Here is a 17,916-nt window from a genome sequence, read left to right on the forward strand (position 1 = left end):
GTCTTTTCTTTCCCTCTTTTCCTCTCTCTTTTCTCGTTTTTCCTCTCTTCCCACTTACTCTCTCTCTTTTTTCTTCTTCTTTTCCCCCTTTTCCTTACTCCGTTCTTTTCTTTTCTTTCTTTTCCCTCTTCCACTTTTTTTCTCTTTTCCCCTTTACTTCTCCCTTTTTCTTTTTCTTTCCTTCTCCCTTTTTTCTCTTTTAATCTTTTTTTCTTCTCTCCCTCCCCCTCCTCCCTCTCTCTCTTCTTTTCCCCTCTTCCTCTCTCTCTTTTTTCTTATCTTTCTTCCCATCTTCCTCTCTATTTAAATATTCTTCTCTTCCTTCCTCTTTTTTTCTTTTTTTCCTCCTTTTCCTTTCTCCTTTCTTTTCTTCTCTTCATTTTCCCTCCTCTTTTTTCCCTCTTCTTTCCCCTTTTCTTCTCCCTTTTTTCTTTGTCTTTCCTTTCCCCTTTTTCTTCTCTTCCTTTCTCCTTCTTACTCTATTTTCTATTCTCTTCTTTTCCCATCTTCCTCTTTCTTTTTTTATTCTCTCCCTTTTCCCCTCTTCCCCCCCTCATTTTTGAGCTGGGGGTGGGGGGGGGTGAGGCAGTTCCCCCTCGGCCCTCCATGGATCCGCACCTGATAGAACCCCATGGCCTCGTATCATTTGACCTTTGGACCTCTCGATGACATTTGATATATCTGATCATAATTTTACACACACTGCGGACTATCGGACCCGCGGTCTATCGGACCCGCGGACTATCGGACCCGCGGTCTATCGGACCCGCGGTCTATCGGACCCGCGGTCTATCGGGATGTCCCCTTTTCCCTGCCCCCCCCCCCCCCCCCCGGTTCTGCCGCCCCTGGAACGTTGAGATGGGCCTCAAATGAAAGAGGTGAAGCATATCTTATCTTTAATTGATGTATATCTCATGAGGTAAATTTATGATTATGATGGCAAAAATTATACCGAATTATGGGTTCCTTTTTTCTGGGACTCACAGTATCATTGGCGGCGGAGCAGATGATTATCTTTTGTGTTTGGGGGGGGGGGACGCAACAATAGGCGTCCCCCCCCCCCCAAATACAAAAGATAATCATCTGCTCCGCCGCCAATGCACAGTATAAAACATAATATATATCATTAATGTATAATTTTTATACATGTCTTTATTTCAACAATAAGGAAATTACAACGTATATTCAATCACTTCAATTCTTAATACGATTCGTAATGCATCACCTATATGCCTACGTACTGAACCTGAACTAAGTGATAACAATTCAGTGCATGATGGGAAGAAAATTAAAATATATATATATATATTAATAATACAATGAACAAAATAAAACCAAACCAAATAAAATACAGATAGCCGTCTCCCTCTCTAGCGCCCCTATGCCCCCCCCCCCCTCTTATCTAGGAGATCATCTTCCGTTGATCTTCTCATATAGAAAGAGTGGCCGGTGACTCAATTTCTTTCTCAGTTTTTTTTTAATGTTTCTGTGATATGTTCCCTTTTGTTCATCTATTTTCCTTTCTTTAATTTCTCTCTTTTTTACTCTTGAGAACCCGGATCGACAATCATGGGGATCGGAGATGCATAGGCGGATCCAGGGGGGGCCCGAGGGGCCCGGGCTAAGGATTATGATATTATATATTTATGTCTATACATAAGAATAAAACTAAGAAGTGACTATTAGGAATACCCCTTCAAAGAAACCAAAAATCATTTTCGAGGGGCCGATCGGGGAAAATATGGCTGAAAAAATTTCCGGCCCCCCCCCCCTATTGGCGAAGGCTGGATCCGCCCCTGGAGATGAGCACTACTCATAGAGATATATCATTAGTACCGATATCTCTAATCTATGGCACCACTGCAGTGTAGTGATAACATTTAATTTGTTTTTATTTTGTCTGCTTCGGGACACCCCCTGTAACTCATATTACGCAAGTCGGAACTTCTGCAGCTGCTAGACAAATCTCCCCTCATTTACTTTGTGAATCAGTTATAGATCGGCATCATGGCTGGGATCGACAACGATGACAATCAAAGCGTGAGTGACAAACAATGAAAAGTTACTAAGTATATAAGTAATAACTTTTGCAATGTATCACCGAAGGTTGTACGCGATTGTATTTATTTTTCGTTCAGTCCCATCAATGTACATTTACGTCAGTAGACTAAGTTGTTCGCGGTGGTGCGTGGAGTCACTGGAGAGCAAAGAGCAGTGCACAGGAAAGTACAAGGCACAGCACCCGCAAAACTTTAATGGAATTTTTTGTTATTTAGACACTAGATCATACATTGTTAAAATAATGACATCACTTTTTTCTAAATTAAAACTGAATTCCCGAACGATATGAAGCCACATTTCGCTCTTCGTCTTTCATTTGTCTTTCTATTACTATTAGTTACTAGTTAAAAAATTCTATAAAAATGATGATATAAATTATAAGGAGGCTCGATAGCTCAGTCAGTAGAGCGGGGGTTTCGGATTCCGTTGACCCGGGTTCGATTCCTAAATGGTGCGCTAGTGCCCTTTGGTAACACCCATGGGTTCATATCATCTCGCGTGCGAAGGAATATCAGTCATATTCACGCGACACATCCAAAATATACTGGGCTTTTGCCCACATAAAATATCACGCATAATTCTCCTTGAAACCCTAACCCTAACTTCTCCTTGAAGTTTCTTTTTAAAAATATGTATATTTTCTTGATCTTTAGTGAAGATTTCACGGAGATAAAAATTGGTTAGTTGTTGTTGTTGTTGTTGAATATGATGGCGCTCTTCAATCTCTCCAGATTATACGCGCCAGTCACTTTCGTAAGTAGGACGTCGTCGGCAAAGGAGATCCATACGACGTTAGACCATTGGTGACGATTATATGACATATTAATATAGATTAGTCACCCATCCACCTATTATATTAGTAGGTCCTACAAGATTAAACATCTTCGAGGAATAATACTTCAATACAAATAGAGAAATTAAATATCGCGCGTGCTAAATGATTGTTCGTGAAAAAGGGCACACCAGCTAACCAATTGGCTACTAGTTATATATTTATAGAATTTCTTAAAATATTCGTCAAATAACAATTCAAATGTGATATCACATACAATTACACGTCCTTCTTATTATTTTGTCTTGTCTTTTCTTAGTTTTTTATTAATACAATTTTTAAATCCTTCTTGTGTTTGACTAACTGTAAAAACGGTTAGTGGCATATATAAAACATAGTAGTTCCCGTGTATAATCGGGATTAATTAACAATTGTTTAAGATTCGGGTCATTCATCTTAAGTTTATTAAACATAATGCGTCTCTCCTTTACATATTTTGAACAAAATAAAACATAATGTTCAATAGTCTCAAATTTTTTGCACACATCACAGAGGCCGGAAGAGTGCTGTTTAATTTGAAACATAAAATAGTTTAATTTGCACTTACCTACTGTGATTTGATGAAGGAGGCATTCCTCTTTCCGAGAAAAACCTTTTCTATATGCCTGCTTAAAAACATTATAATGAATAGCATATAAAAATCTACCATTTCTAGACGCATTCCAATCTGCTTGCCAGACACTTTTATAAAATGTCATGCGTGAGCATGTGAGTTCATTTATAGTGTTTGGTAAAACGATGTCTAAAAAATTTTTCGCGGCTCCTTTCTTGGCAGCTTTATCGACGATCTCATTGCCGTTAACATCACAATGTGAGGGAATCCATTCAAAATTAATACAGATATCTTTCATACTGAGTTTATGAATTTTAAATAAAATTTCATTAACAATGGTGCATTTTATGAAATATGAATCAATCACATTCAGCGCTGACAAAGAGTCGCAAAAAATTACAACTGAACATGGTTTATCAAAGGATTCTAACCACTCAAGTGCCATTAAAATGGCCAGGAGTTCCGCTCTCATGATACTTACATTGGATAACCTGAAATACTTTTTTATTTTATATTGAGGAACATAAAATGCTGCCCCCGTTCTAAAATTTTCCTGTTTGGATCCATCAGTATATATATGTAAATAACCATTCCACACAATTCCAATTCTTTCTAGAACGATAGCTTTCATCTCGGCCGTTAGCATATCCTTTTTTCTAATTATACGATGAGCACAAAACGACACAGGGGAGCGGGACAAACGCCATTCCGGGATTCTTGTTAATAAGTTGTCTTGCTTCTCTACAAGTACCTCATCACTACAGGCTCGAAGTTTGAAAGGTCTTTCCCCTTCCTTCCATTCGTGTCTGTTCGTATGTTCAATGAAAATTTCTCTACTTGGATGGCATAAAGTGCTAAACAACAAATAATATCTAAATTTATCATTAAACAGTTTTCTCCGAAGATACAACGGTAATTCACCAGTCAAAACTTGTAAAGACTCTAATGATACATTGTATATCGTTCCTGTAATGATTTTCAAAGCTCTATATTGTATAGAGTCAAGCTTTTTCTTATGAGATGTACAGGCAGAATCATACATTTCCCTTCCATAGTCTAAAACAGATAAAATAAGACCTTTGTATATCATCATCAAAATTTCATACCTATTCCCCCAGGACGTACCCGAAACGCAACGTAATAAATTTAATCTTTTCTTACATTTATCAATAATCGCATTAATGTGGCTAGACCAAGTTAGTTTTGAGTCTAACCACATACCAAGAAATTTGAACTGCTCACAATGAGGCAAAACATGCCCATTTATTTTCAAAGTAATATCTTTCTTTTGTTTATTGGTAAAAACTAAAACTACAGACTTTGTGTGAGAAATATTTAATTTCCATCTCCAGCACCAGATTTCGATTTCATGGAGGGCTTCTTGCAGCTTTTGGCGAACCAGATCTAAGTTTGAGCTAGTAAACCAAATCGCGATATCATCTGCATAACATGATAGCTTTACTCCACTTTCTTTAATCTTTAAGTCATTTAACATCAATGTAAAAATGACAGGACTTAATGAGCTCCCTTGCGGGATTCCGTGCTCTAATACATACTTGTCTGACATACTATTGTTAACTTTCACGTTACAATATCTATTTCTTAAGAAAGCTCTAATAAAGAAAAATAATTTTCCACTAATATCTAACATTGACAATTTTTTCAAGAGACCTCCTTTCCATAACGAATCATACGCCTTTTCCAGGTCTAAAAAAACTGCCACGGTATATTTTTTCTCCTTCAATGCTAAATGAACATCTGTTTCAATCCTGACTAAATGATCTTTGACGCTACGATATTTGCGGAATCCTGATTGAAGTGGGTTTAACTTCTTCTTATTATCTAAAAACCAATTCAGACGGTTTTTAATCATTTTCTCCATGACTTTAAACAGGGTTGATAATAAAGAAATTGGTCTATAGGACGACACTAAACTAGGATCCTTTCCAGGTTTCAAAATAGGTATTTGAACAACTTCATACCACTGACAAGGGAAATGTGAAGTTTTCCATATGTCGTTGTACAGATCTAATATGACATCAAGCGCTATTTGGGGTAAGTTTTTTAACATAATCGCATGAATATCATCCTTACCTGGCGCTGAGTTTTTCAAATCTTGTAAAACATTCTTCATTTCATTCATGTTAAAATCATCATTAATGCAGTCATCATTCGACATTTCTTTACATAAATTATCTTCATTTTCACCATCATCATGATCATTATTATAAAAAGATCTGTCAATAGACTTGAAAAAACTTAGCGTGGATATCAATTTTCTCCTAAAGAGGGCGCGCGATTTATATTCATATCAAAGACACAACAAGGGAAAGACTAGGCACCTACACTATTTTACACGCAAATCGACGCAAGGCATTACGCGAAGTCCGTGAAGTGTCCAATCTTTTCATTGTATAGACTTTGGTATACCGTATTATTGACGTTCGTTAAAGCTTGTACTGCTGGTTTCATTCCAGGCATGTGTATTTTTTTTTTATTAGTCATCGTTTTAAATTAATTGCAAAAAAGTGTCATCATCGCCAATAGTAATCTTGAATTATGTTTTTGAGGTATTTCATTTATTGGTGCCCATAATTAGTAAATTAATCATAAGAATTGCGCATTCAAAGAATTTAGACACAGTTATAAAATTACCGAGGAGCTGAATCAAGGTTGTGAAATTTATTAGCGCCACCAACGGGCTTCCTTGTATTTCCGTAGAAGAGACAAAGGAAGTCACTTGCTAGGCCGAGGTAAGCGAAATTTGCTCTTTTTATAATGAAGTTATTTCCAAATCATATATGTATAATTTTTTAATGTATTGCTACTTACCGGAAAGAGCCCCGGTGCGTAGCGAGAAGGAGTTTCGGCAAATATTACTTCAGCAATGAAGCGATGTTTGCCGACTACTTCGAAATCCAGGGTCAAACACGGTCCCTTGTACGAGGTTAGTATACCATATACTAACCTCGTATTAGTGTGAGTGCTTTGGTAAGGCATTTATCCTCATTACCAGACACTCACGTATTGCGAGGTTAGTATTAGTATACTAACCTCGCACCGCACCATGAACCGCGTTTGGCAGTGGATTTCTAACTAGTGGGTCGCGCGTGCTGGGATCCCATTTCTGGTGTCCACAACACACGACTTCTATGGCTTGATTTTTCTCTGCGCGGCAGCATGTAATGAACCCTTGGGTGATTACCAGGTCCCTCAGAGAGGATGTTAATCCGTTGGTCCCCTGGTTGCTTGCTCACAGGCATTTGTGCTTTCTTAGCAGTCAGGTAAAAACCTTGGTATAAAATACTCTTGTCTCGATGCCGAAGAAGGTTGAATCTCACATCCGGACTTTTTGCGTATGATCTGATATATGTAGAGAGCTGCGAGAGGGCACGTGATATTATTCATACGCTTGCTTGTTTACATTGGAAGCTTCTGTTGCATTCTAGGCACTCAGTATTTTTTTCCTCTGACTGGGTCTTGTTTTTTCGCTGTCAAAAATTGGCGTACTTCACCTATAAGTTTTTACATTAGATGCGACCCGTTGATTTTTTTGTACAATTTCCTATTATGCGCTGACGAATTGAATCGAGACTGTAAGATCAGAAAAATTCACATTTCGATTGTTGTTTGATTGAGTTCCACCGCAGTATGAAAGGATCTTCCGAGGTTCTTGGCCGAGATGTGTAGGTAAGCGTTAAAAAAATCATTTTTAAAAACAATTTTAATATATTTTTATCATAAAGTTATTGAATATCTTAAAAGTAATGCAGTTTTTGTAAGTATAGAAAGTTTTGGGGCGTTTTATTCCCCCACATTCATGTGATGAAGGAAACATCAAAATCCTTTGTCAAACGACATGCATTGTGCGAGGTTAGTATAGCATACATGTACTAACCTCGCATGTGTGTGAGTGGAGCATAATCTTGTTCATTGAATGAGTGGTGGAGAAAGGTGTTTTGCACACTAGGCACACGAGCGAGAGACTACCGTATATGTATTCTATTCTCGGGGGGGGGGGGGGGGGGGGGGGGTTACTCACATGAATATCGCATACGGGGATGTGCTGCTCCAGTGGGTCGTTTTTTCAAAAAAGTCCTTAGACATGGCCATGGGTCTTGCTGTTGCAAGAAATCCATAGCCGTGGGTCCTATTTTTCAACTGAATAATCCTTAGACATGAGTCCGTTTCTGAAAAACAAAACAGATGCTTATAAGAATCCCCAGGAAAAGCCCCGGAAATGTCTTTGTTAGTGGCCAGTTGGCCACTGAATATAGCACAAATACAATTTGTAAACTTGCGACTCACTGCTGTAGATCTATATTGCAATATATCTCTTAGTCTTACGATGCCTTCAAAATTTGCCAGATTATTAAATGGCCTAGGGTTGATTTGGTTTTGTTAGATTTTATGTGCAGATTTTCCTTTGGTGCAATTGTTGCCTGAGCAAATGTCATGGAACCATCGATCACATTCAGATATTCCTGTGATCATGGTGATAAAGTAATTCAAAATGCGACTAATTCAGAAGTTTGGTTTCCTTGTATGAGTGGCAAGCATGGCAAGTTGTCAAACCCAAATGGGTGATTTTTTTTCTAGTTTCCATAATGCAGAAAACTAGGGACTTAATGCTAAGGCAGCCAACAACTTTGATGTTCACATCCTATATAGTACCCATTAACACCTACATGTAGATGATAATATCACTTGTCATCCTATCAATTCGAAAACCCTCCTCCCCCATCTTTTTTTTTCCAGGGGGGGGTTCATTTATTTAAATGTTCATTCCAGTGTATTTCAAAAGGAAAGTTGTATCAGTAATTGTGATACTGTTTACATGGGACCCCTGCATAACAAAAACATACAGAGTTATTAACACTTCTTTGAACATATATATGTTGCACTATGAAACATAAGCAAAGTATTGAAAGTAAAACAAACAAAAAAATGTTTGCTTATCAGAATCATTCAGAAAATCATATATGAACCATTTGAAAAAATCCTAACGCCATACTAACATAATGTTTTAAAGGGAAAACAACCTGGTCATATAATGTTATGTAAGAAAGGAGAAATATAAGTATGGCAGAATGATAAAGTTTGAAAGAAATCGGACAAACAACAAGAAAGTTATGACTGTTTTAATATTGAGATCCCTAAGACTGTAGCTTTCAAATGGGCAACTTGGTAAAAAAAATTAGGATAAGTGGTAGGACCAACTTTCCCATAGGCCATGTACTTAATTATCAGGGATTTGTGGTTTTCTCCTTCGTACCTATTATCCATACCAGGGGCAGTAATGATCTAACACAGGTAACATATTTTTTTGTCCTTATGAAAGAAAAATATAATCTGAAGTAAAATTGTTGAAAACAAAATGGCATTTTAGATATTTTATTTATTGGAGTAAATGGAACAATAGTCCTTTGGCTTTGCAATCACTATGACATCACCATTGTGGCCAATTTAAAGTCTTTACAGGTATAGTGATTACAATTTATAACATTCATAACTTCCTTAATATTGTTTGTCTGATATTGTTCACCTTCTGCCTTTCTTATTTTTTTAAAGCTATTTGTTGTATTTTTATTTAACCTCTAAAAACAACTTTTAATTTGGGTTCGATTCCCCTTCAGTTTCTGAATGATGTCCACTGGAATTTCCAACCAGCTATAATATCAACTGTTATGTTTGTGTTGTACATGAAAATAACTATGGTATGCAGTAGAGGGCCAAGCTAATTGTAATGATTTTTCCCCCTAGGAATCTTGGTTGTCTCGTGTAACAGGAGAGATCCATGGAGTACCGTGCATGAGAACAGCATTCCTATATGGCATAGGTGGAGGGTTCAGTGTTGGGCTGGCTACATTTCTCTTTACAAGTAAGTATTAAGGAAGAGTCTAGGCTGAAAATAGTAACGTGTAAATAAATTAGAGTAAATGAGCAAAAAACTGAAAATCTTGTCAAAAATTTGATTTGATAAAAATATTAAACAAGGTTAATGTATCTTGAGGATTAGTGCCCTCAAATTTCCTTTTCTTATTTTATTACATGAAATCATAATTGTTTCATATCTTCATGCATCCATATTGGAAAGCATGTCTCCCTTGTAACAAAATAATGATGATCTTAGTCAATCCTATATTTACATTCATGGAGGAAAAAGTTTGGATAATTGTTATTTCATGTAATAAATTTATGGGGATACTACATCATTATCTCGCTCACTGTATATCCATGAAGATAGTCATATAACTGTTCCATCAAAACAATTCAAAATGTAATAAACTGTTATATTCCATGATTTTCAAATAAAACTTTCAGTGTTTTTCTACAAGTCTGGTTTTACTCTGTTGAAATCATATTATTATTTCAGAGTACCACCGACCCCCCCCCCCCCCCCATTTGAAAGGGGAAAAAGTAGTTTGAGTTAGATTGTCAATCCTGCATGTTGTATACCCACACTGATATCAAATTCACTTGGATTAAGTAGAGATAAACCCAAGATAAATCATTACAAAATTCATTAAAAGCCTTTCTAGTAATCATTATTATAGCCTATCATTATTTAGACTTTGCATACATGTATAGCCCATGTTAAATTTGTTCATGTCACTGCAAAATTTAAGAACTTCCAACTCACTGTAATCCATAATTTCCTTGTTAAATTGATATCACACCAAAAATAAATGAAATGGAATGAATGGAAATAAATGTAATGAAAAGAATTAGAAGTTCATGTTTTATATTTATAGATTCAGATTTTTAAATTCTTTAAATTTGTTAAATTGAATAGATCTGTTTTGCTTGACAATGTACATTTAGCTAAAAATGCAGTAAAAGCTAGAAAATAAACTATTTTTTAGGAATGGAATTTGTATGTTTTTTTTTTGTTAGAATAGGAACTGCCATTTGAAACTGTTTCGAAAGAAGTGTTCAGTTCTACACTCAGTACACTATCTCTTCATGGACTTCTGAAGAATTTATATCACCACTTGACTTTATACTTTCACAGATTCTTGGCAAAAATGTCCTATTTGAAGTTTAAACTTTATCCCTCCCACCTTATGGTTTTAAAAATATGAATACTTCACATCAAAATAACCTTTTCTATATTATTTTTTACTATAGGCCGTGTGAAGCGCTCAACTGATATGGGTGTCCTTTCATTTGTTGCAGTCACCTTAAGCTCGTTGTAAGTTATATACTGTGGTGTCTTTGATATTGTAAAAACATGAATTACTTCTATGATAAGTACCATTTTTAGAAAAGAAAATGTATGTATTTTAAAATCTGTGTAAACAGTCTCGATTAAAAATGATATTAAATATAAAATACATACATTCTCTGGTTGCTATAGGTAGCAAGTTCAAAATGTCTTGTGAAGAACATGTTGAAGAATATTGAAAACAGAATCTTCTGCATCCATATGCATTGTTTGTAAATTTTGGAGGTAAAATTGAAAGCAACATATTAGTCTTCGAAAGTGATTATTAATATTTTTTAACATTTTCTGGAACACAAGGCTTATGATGTGCAGGTACACAGGAGTTGTACTTTAGTTGAAAAATACACTCAATATGCCAACTATGTAGGTAGGTTTTATTGCGTGTCTCATTTGCTTTAATTCTCTGATATTGGAATATGGTTTTGATTACATGTGATTGTACTTCAAAACCTTTATTTTTGTGTGAGGTTATAATTTTTCACAATTTTCAGATGGAAATGATTATTGAAAGTATATATCCGGTTCAAAGTGATGGAACCCACAGCTCTAAACTATTTTGAAAAACATTTTTTGTTCCATGTACTGCTTTGGAGCAGCTTTTAATCTATACTTGCATTTCAGTTGTGTGTATAGTTTTGCCTGACATAGTATCCATACCTGAATAAAAAATTATTCATAATTATTCATAAAAGTAGAGTCAAAATCCAAAAGGACTAGGTTTCCATCCATTTCACCACTTAATTCTTTCAAATTTATTTCCTTTGGAAGTAGAAAAAACAAATTCAACACACGAATGCAAATATAATGAGAACTCAGGGTACCGAGAGTCACAATAGAGCCCCTTTTCAAGGCACACAGATTGAAGTGTTCAGTGCAGTAAATACTCGGCTGGTAAACGGTGGAAATGCATAAAACTTAAATTGTGTTAAAACCTCATGAGCTTTCCATCAGGGTATAATTTAACTTTTTCTTCCAACAATATTTGTGTTAAAGAGCAAAGAGAAACACAAAGATAAATATTAGTTTCAGACTTTCAGTATTTTTATTTTTGTTTGAATTCTTAACAGTCTTCTCCAATGCTATTAAGCCCATCTTGTTTATTTTTTGCAGCACCTACTGCAGATATAACCGTGCAAAAATGACCATCCAGCAGCGGAGGTTTCGAGAGCTTCAAGGACTTGAACCTAGGGAAGTTTCACATCAATATAAACCAGAGAGATGATATCCACCTATTAAAAACTGCTGCAATGTACATAATATATGATTTAAAATATTTGTGCGAATCATGATAAGAGGTGATAAGTTTGTAAAGGTAAACTCTTATCCCCTAAAGAGGTTAACAATAATATGTATGGCATTTGAAAGTATGATAAACCTCAAAGAACTTTGTCTTGTATTCTCCAGGTGTTTTAGGTAGAAACTACCTTAATTTTGAAGTGCTCTTACTGGTATATCAAGCAGTCTATGCCACTGGTTGATTATAATAAATCTTCACAATAATGATATGAACAGTATAGTTCTCATTGACCCCATCCTAAGTAAACTTTCTTGAACTGGTTCTTGATCTTACAACTTATGATATCTGAAAATTGTATATTATGCATTGTAGTTTTATAGTATCAGTATACATTGTGACTGTGTCATATTTTGATATCCATGCAAAGGACCCTACAAAAGTGACAAATCTGAGTCAACATTTGGAAACAAAATTCTTTCTTGATTTCCTGTCATTTTTTTTTCAATTTCTCATTTTCAATCACTTGCTCACAACTTGTCACATATTCCTGTACATGTTTGTCTTTAAAATATGGTGATTATTTGGTTCAATTTAAACACAGGAAAGATGACATAAAGAAGTAAATTGAAATTAATAAATTCAAAAATATGGTTCAGATCTGCTACATAATATGTAGTTCTGATGCAGAAACTATAATTTAACTGCTAGTTTATATCATTGATCATTTTCCCTTTCCCTGTATTTCAAGCTTTGAGTATATCACTAGTACTCATTGGTTCAGGGGCTGCGGAACCAGAGGGTAGCCCCTCTCCCTTCCCATTTTTTCCAAAACCTTGTACAAAAACATTGTAATTTTTTGCATGGAACCCCATGAAAATCAGAGAGTTGTTAGGAAGAAGCTGTATCTCTTGTAATTTATGCAAAAAGCATTGATGGGTTCTGAAGCGTAACAATGGAATTTGTAACATGCTACTTGGCTTTGATCTTCAACTCAGCACACGGTTATACTGTTGTGATTTTTTCGGGATCCTAGTTTTTAGTACCAACTTTGAATTTATTGGTTAAAATGCAATACAAATTATAAAGCTCATCAATAATGGCAAAAGGACATCATCGGACAAGCTTGTCAGAGTTAGCACTGTGCCAATATTATAATTTGCATACCAGAGTCGATCAAAATTAGCCTTTTTTATAAAAATTCAATATTTGATTATGTTCCAATAATTTGCACTCAAGTTAATGTCCTGTCCTTAAATCCATGATTCACAATCTTTGATATAAGGTACTTTGCTTGTGACCGTTTTTACTTTATTGGGATATTTTTTGCAGTTTTTATTTATTTATTTATTTATTTATTTCTGATATTTTGACAGGGTAGCCCATTCACCAATAAGTAGTGGTCTTCCATGAGGCCCTGAATAACAAACATATTTACAAAATGCATAACGTATGTACAGAATGTTACATCATTAAGATTCACATTAGGATTTGAATGTAAAACGAAACATTAACAAACTTAGCAGCAAACAAAACGCAGACGGGCACTCGTTTGACGTATAATAAAATATCAATAAATCAAATTAATTAAGAAGGACATCTTGAAAATACTGATAATATACACCAAATCATCAAGGTCATGCTAACACAAAATAAGCACAACAGTGGATGTTCCGCAAGTTATTTATAAATTACAAGTTCTTTTAAACATTCTCTTAAATGAAATGACAGAAGGAGCTGTTCTAATTGAATTATCAAGCTTATTCCATTTAAATATTGAAGATACGATTGGACTACACTTATAACAATCAGTGCGAAACTTGGGCACGCGTAAATATCCACTGTCTCTCTGTCTGGTATGATGTTCATGTACATCATTTGGATTGGTTAAGTTTACCTGAAGGTAAGAAGGTGCTAAATTATGGACACATTTAAATATCATCAAAACGCGACTGAGCTCAAATCGTTTGTCTAGTGTCATCCATTTAAGACTTGTGAACAAATCAGCCGACGGTGTGTCGTATGTCTTGTTCAATATAATTCTTGCAGCCCTCTTCTGAATTTTTTGCAGCTTAATTGTATGGGATTGAAATCTATTCGACCATACAGCAGAACAGTAATCAAATCTTGGCAACACTAAACTGTTATAAAGCAACTTTAAGGACTGCACAGGCAAAGAACTTTTCGCTCTCTTTATTATGCCAATGCTTTTCTGAGTAAGTTTACATACATTTTCTATTTGTTTTGACCATTTCAGTTCTTCATCTATCAAAACTCCTAAGCATTTGGTGAATTGAACTCTATTTATCAAATCACCGTTTAACAAAATCGTGAAAGAATCTATTTTCCTGAGATTAGCGCGAGAACCTATTATCATGACACAAGTTTTTTCAGTGTTGAGGACGAGCTGATTATCTTTAATCCATGCCATGACCTTGTTTAATGTAACAAATAGTAAATAGTTGAAAATAGTAAAGAATTACAAAGTTTGTGTTTGTTCATGAAATGCAATAACATATTTGACCATTTTGAGGATATCACTAAAAGGGACAGCGAAAGGTTGCTGAGACATGGTGTACTGATTCGAGAGTTTTAAACCCTTATTATTCAACCATTCTGTGAAACCAGGGGGCTGTTTCATAAAGCTGTTCGTAAGTTAAGAGCGACTGGTGATTCTTTCTTATATACGCGCTAAACCATTGCCAATGAATCTACCATCAACAAGAAAGGTTCACCAGTCATTCTTAAAGTCGCTCTTAACTTACGTACAGCTTTATGAAACACCCATCCGTACTGACAGCACAGAAACGTTGTTAGCGCTAACAGTGCACTAACAGAGGCCCTGTTACAACCGGTTATGTGGCAGCATTGCATAATGTTGTAACAATGCATGACTTAACAATCCAAAAGATGTGACTGGGCTTACTGTTAGCGCTCTGGTAGGCTAACAACGTTTCTGTGCGGCCGGTGCAGCTGGTTAACAGATGCAGATTAGGGCATAACTTATAGGCAGTGTTGAGCATGGGATCAAAGAAACCAGCTTGACCCCGCTCCTTTCATACAACTCCCAGTGTTACATCATCATTATTGAAGCTGTAATAAGACAAGGGCGAGACTGTTATACAGTTTTTACAATTTTAATGTTCTGAGATCTAATGAAAGACTACAAAATAAAAATGTACTATCAAGAAGGGGTTTCATGAATGACTTTTCAGATATCTTAATAGCAGACAAAGTTCGTTCAATCCAACAGTTTAATATACTAACAGTCAGATACATGTTATTCTCAGCCAATCGAACTCAAGGATGATGAATGTTGAATTGCTCCCAGCCTCTACAGAAGGACACTTTTTTCCATTCAATTTTAACTAACTCTTTAGAGTGTGTGCAGTGATTGAGGTTCATTTAAATGTCTGCCCAATTTCCTTCCTATGCCAATAAGGTTGACTTGACTGCATGAAGGATTTCTCTGCCAAAAATCATGATGAATGTTAGGTAGCCTATGCTGCTAGCAGTATAGCATTAAATTCTTTTTAAATTTGGCTTAATAGTTGGGGGCGTTCATATGCACCCCAACGCAGTGAATATTGGCAAGGGGAGCGTTTCATCAACATTTTTCATGTTGACAGATCTGAAATCTTTTCTCTAGATTTTGATTGGATGAGAAGCACAGTTGCTATGGTTACTATCAAATTACTTGGTCAAATAAAAACATCCGACAAGACCATTCATGATACACTCCTTCATACAAAACTCATTACAAACATAGTTTGAACATGCTCAATATACATACTATACAGGTAGCATGTTCTTATTATTAGCTCATTTACAATGTAAATGCTCTAACTCTATGCAATATGATGTTCAGATAGGTAAATTAAATGTGAATGTGTGACATGTCCAGCATGTATATTGTACAGACAATATGTTTTTATTTTCGTGACAGGTAGCTCATTTCAAAGTAAAATATATTATGACTACCTGTACATGTAGTACAAAGCTCCTTTCTGAATAGGACTATTTCCAATAAAGTAATTCAGTGTTATGGATGTTTATTTCTTGATGACCCTGTAATGGGGGGGGGGGGTACTCTTTCAACTGGTTTGTAACAAATAGATTACCAAACTGTACCTAGAATCCATTTTTTGTACAATTAGCAGGCCTCTTTCAGGTCGTTGGGAACTGAGAATTACATGTAACTTATATCACAATCAATGTTCAAATCAATTGCAAGTTAAAATGATGGATTAACAGATACAGTCTAACTTCTGACTTGCATTTACAAGCAAGAATTATATTACTAGCACTTCATTTAAGAACCGAGAGTTTTGCTTAAGGATATATTGACAAAGTCACCTTTACAGAAGTTTGTGCCTTGTCTTTACGCAGGACTCCCTCTTAGCTTTTTTTCAAAGTGGTTTTGTTTTGTATATGATGGAATGAAATGATTATCAATGAAAAGACACTGAGCAGGATATCTGCTGAAATAGATGGCTCAGAATTTTATAGTAAAGGCAGAGTTTATTGTATGTCATATAAACACATGTACAGTACATCTTGACATGAAATCTCCCATTGTATAATTCACTGACAAGATGTATTGATGACTGCATTTTTGTTTTCTTGGTATGAAATAAAAAGTATACAAAAGGCTAAAAATGTTACATTACATGTAGCTTATACTTCAGTTCTTGTAGCTAAACGTCTCATATTAATTAGACAAATTGGTTAGAACAATTTGCTTTCCCGAAAATGGTGAAATATCTAAAGAAGACAAATTTCAAGGTTTGACAAATAGAAGAAAATTCATGTTTTTTTTTACCATTTTCAGAAACTGGTATCAAAATAATCAATAACTTCAAACAACAGAACCTAAGTCGATTCAAGTTTCTATTCATAAATTGATATAACACTTCACCGCATCTCAGTACATTTGCTTCATACTTCATAGAAAATTCAATAAACTTCTTTTTTTCTCAAGATCAGTTTTGGGGGTAAATATATTGTTTGTCCACCCTTCGTTTGACCTACGCTACCTGTACCAATTGAAATACACATTTTAAAATGCTGTAAACTATAAAATTGATGTTATATTAAGTCGAACATCATACATTTCAATTTTCTTTAGCAGTATAATCACAAATCAAAATTTGAACTTACTATGAAATATATTCTGCAATACATCATCAGGCAATATGATGGTATTGGTAAACAGTTTGCACGGCCTCTGGCTAAAAATTCTGAAGATTTCCGGTTGTACTCAGGCATACAATCAGTGTATAACACAGCTAAATGATCAGGCAAATTGGTTCAACAAGTATCAAAGAAGCAATTTATGCAATAATACAGTATCCCATACTTAACAAAAGATGTGATGTTGATTGTTTCATTTTATTTATTGACGATTTTGGCAGAATTTAGTTAGACATGGGAAATTATTGCTTATTATCCCGAAATTAGACCCCAAAACAGCCAATCTGGAATAAATTCATTGGAAATGGTTTTTGAGTAAGTATGGGTGTCGACATTTACCAAAAAAAATTTGGGAGGAATACGGGTGGGGAAAGTGGTTTTTTTTTCAAGGTCAAAGGTCAATGACCTTTTCTTATATACTGTATAATGGTATTTCTGAGATAAAAAGGTGCAGGTTGATGATCATGGTGTCAAAATGTCTAGAATTTGATAACCGTGATGTATTATTTGGTCAGAAACTTGGCTAAACACCTCTGTGAGTAGTAGTGAGATTTTCCTAGATAACTATAATGTTATCATAAAGACAGAGACCCAAACAGCAAAGGACAGGCACACGCCAGTGTATTGATTGCTGTCAAAGACCAGAAAATGAAAGTGTATAGATAGAAATTGAAATACATGGTGCCAAACCAGTTCTTGTTGGCAATTTTTAGAAACCCTCTAACACCGATAAAGATTACCTGCCTACTCTCAAGAACTCATTAGATAAGTTGAATGTAGATCAGTACAGCAATGTCTAGCTAGGTGGCGACTTA

At 35.3% G+C, this 17,916-nt stretch overlaps 1 protein-coding gene across 1 annotated transcript; it reads left to right on the forward strand.

Annotated features, from left to right (window-relative positions):
- Positions 1-1,811: 1,811 nt before the first annotated feature.
- Positions 1,812-17,209, forward strand: LOC129266037 (cytochrome c oxidase assembly protein COX20, mitochondrial-like). The gene is made up of 4 exons (XM_054903919.2): positions 1,812-2,040; positions 9,210-9,327; positions 10,578-10,641; positions 11,785-17,209. Exons 1-4 carry the CDS (start codon positions 2,008-2,010, stop codon positions 11,894-11,896), a joined length of 327 nt encoding a protein of 108 aa, XP_054759894.1. The 5' UTR covers positions 1,812-2,007; the 3' UTR covers positions 11,897-17,209.
- Positions 17,210-17,916: the final 707 nt, after the last annotated feature.

This window comes from Lytechinus pictus, chromosome 7 (genome assembly GCF_037042905.1).
Source record: "Lytechinus pictus isolate F3 Inbred chromosome 7, Lp3.0, whole genome shotgun sequence".
In the NCBI taxonomy this organism is placed as follows: Eukaryota; Metazoa; Echinodermata; class Echinoidea; order Temnopleuroida; family Toxopneustidae; genus Lytechinus; species Lytechinus pictus.

Bases quoted from the DNA above. Each gene is read 5' to 3' on its own strand.
- LOC129266037 (XM_054903919.2), top strand. From the start codon at position 2,008: ATGGCTGGGATCGACAACGATGACAATCAAAGC. The intron at 2,041-9,209 runs GTGAGTGACAAA...TTTTCCCCCTAG, and splicing joins ACAACGATGACAATCAAAGC to GAATCTTGGTTGTCTCGTGT. The intron at 9,328-10,577 runs GTAAGTATTAAG...TTTTTACTATAG, and splicing joins GGCTACATTTCTCTTTACAA to GCCGTGTGAAGCGCTCAACT.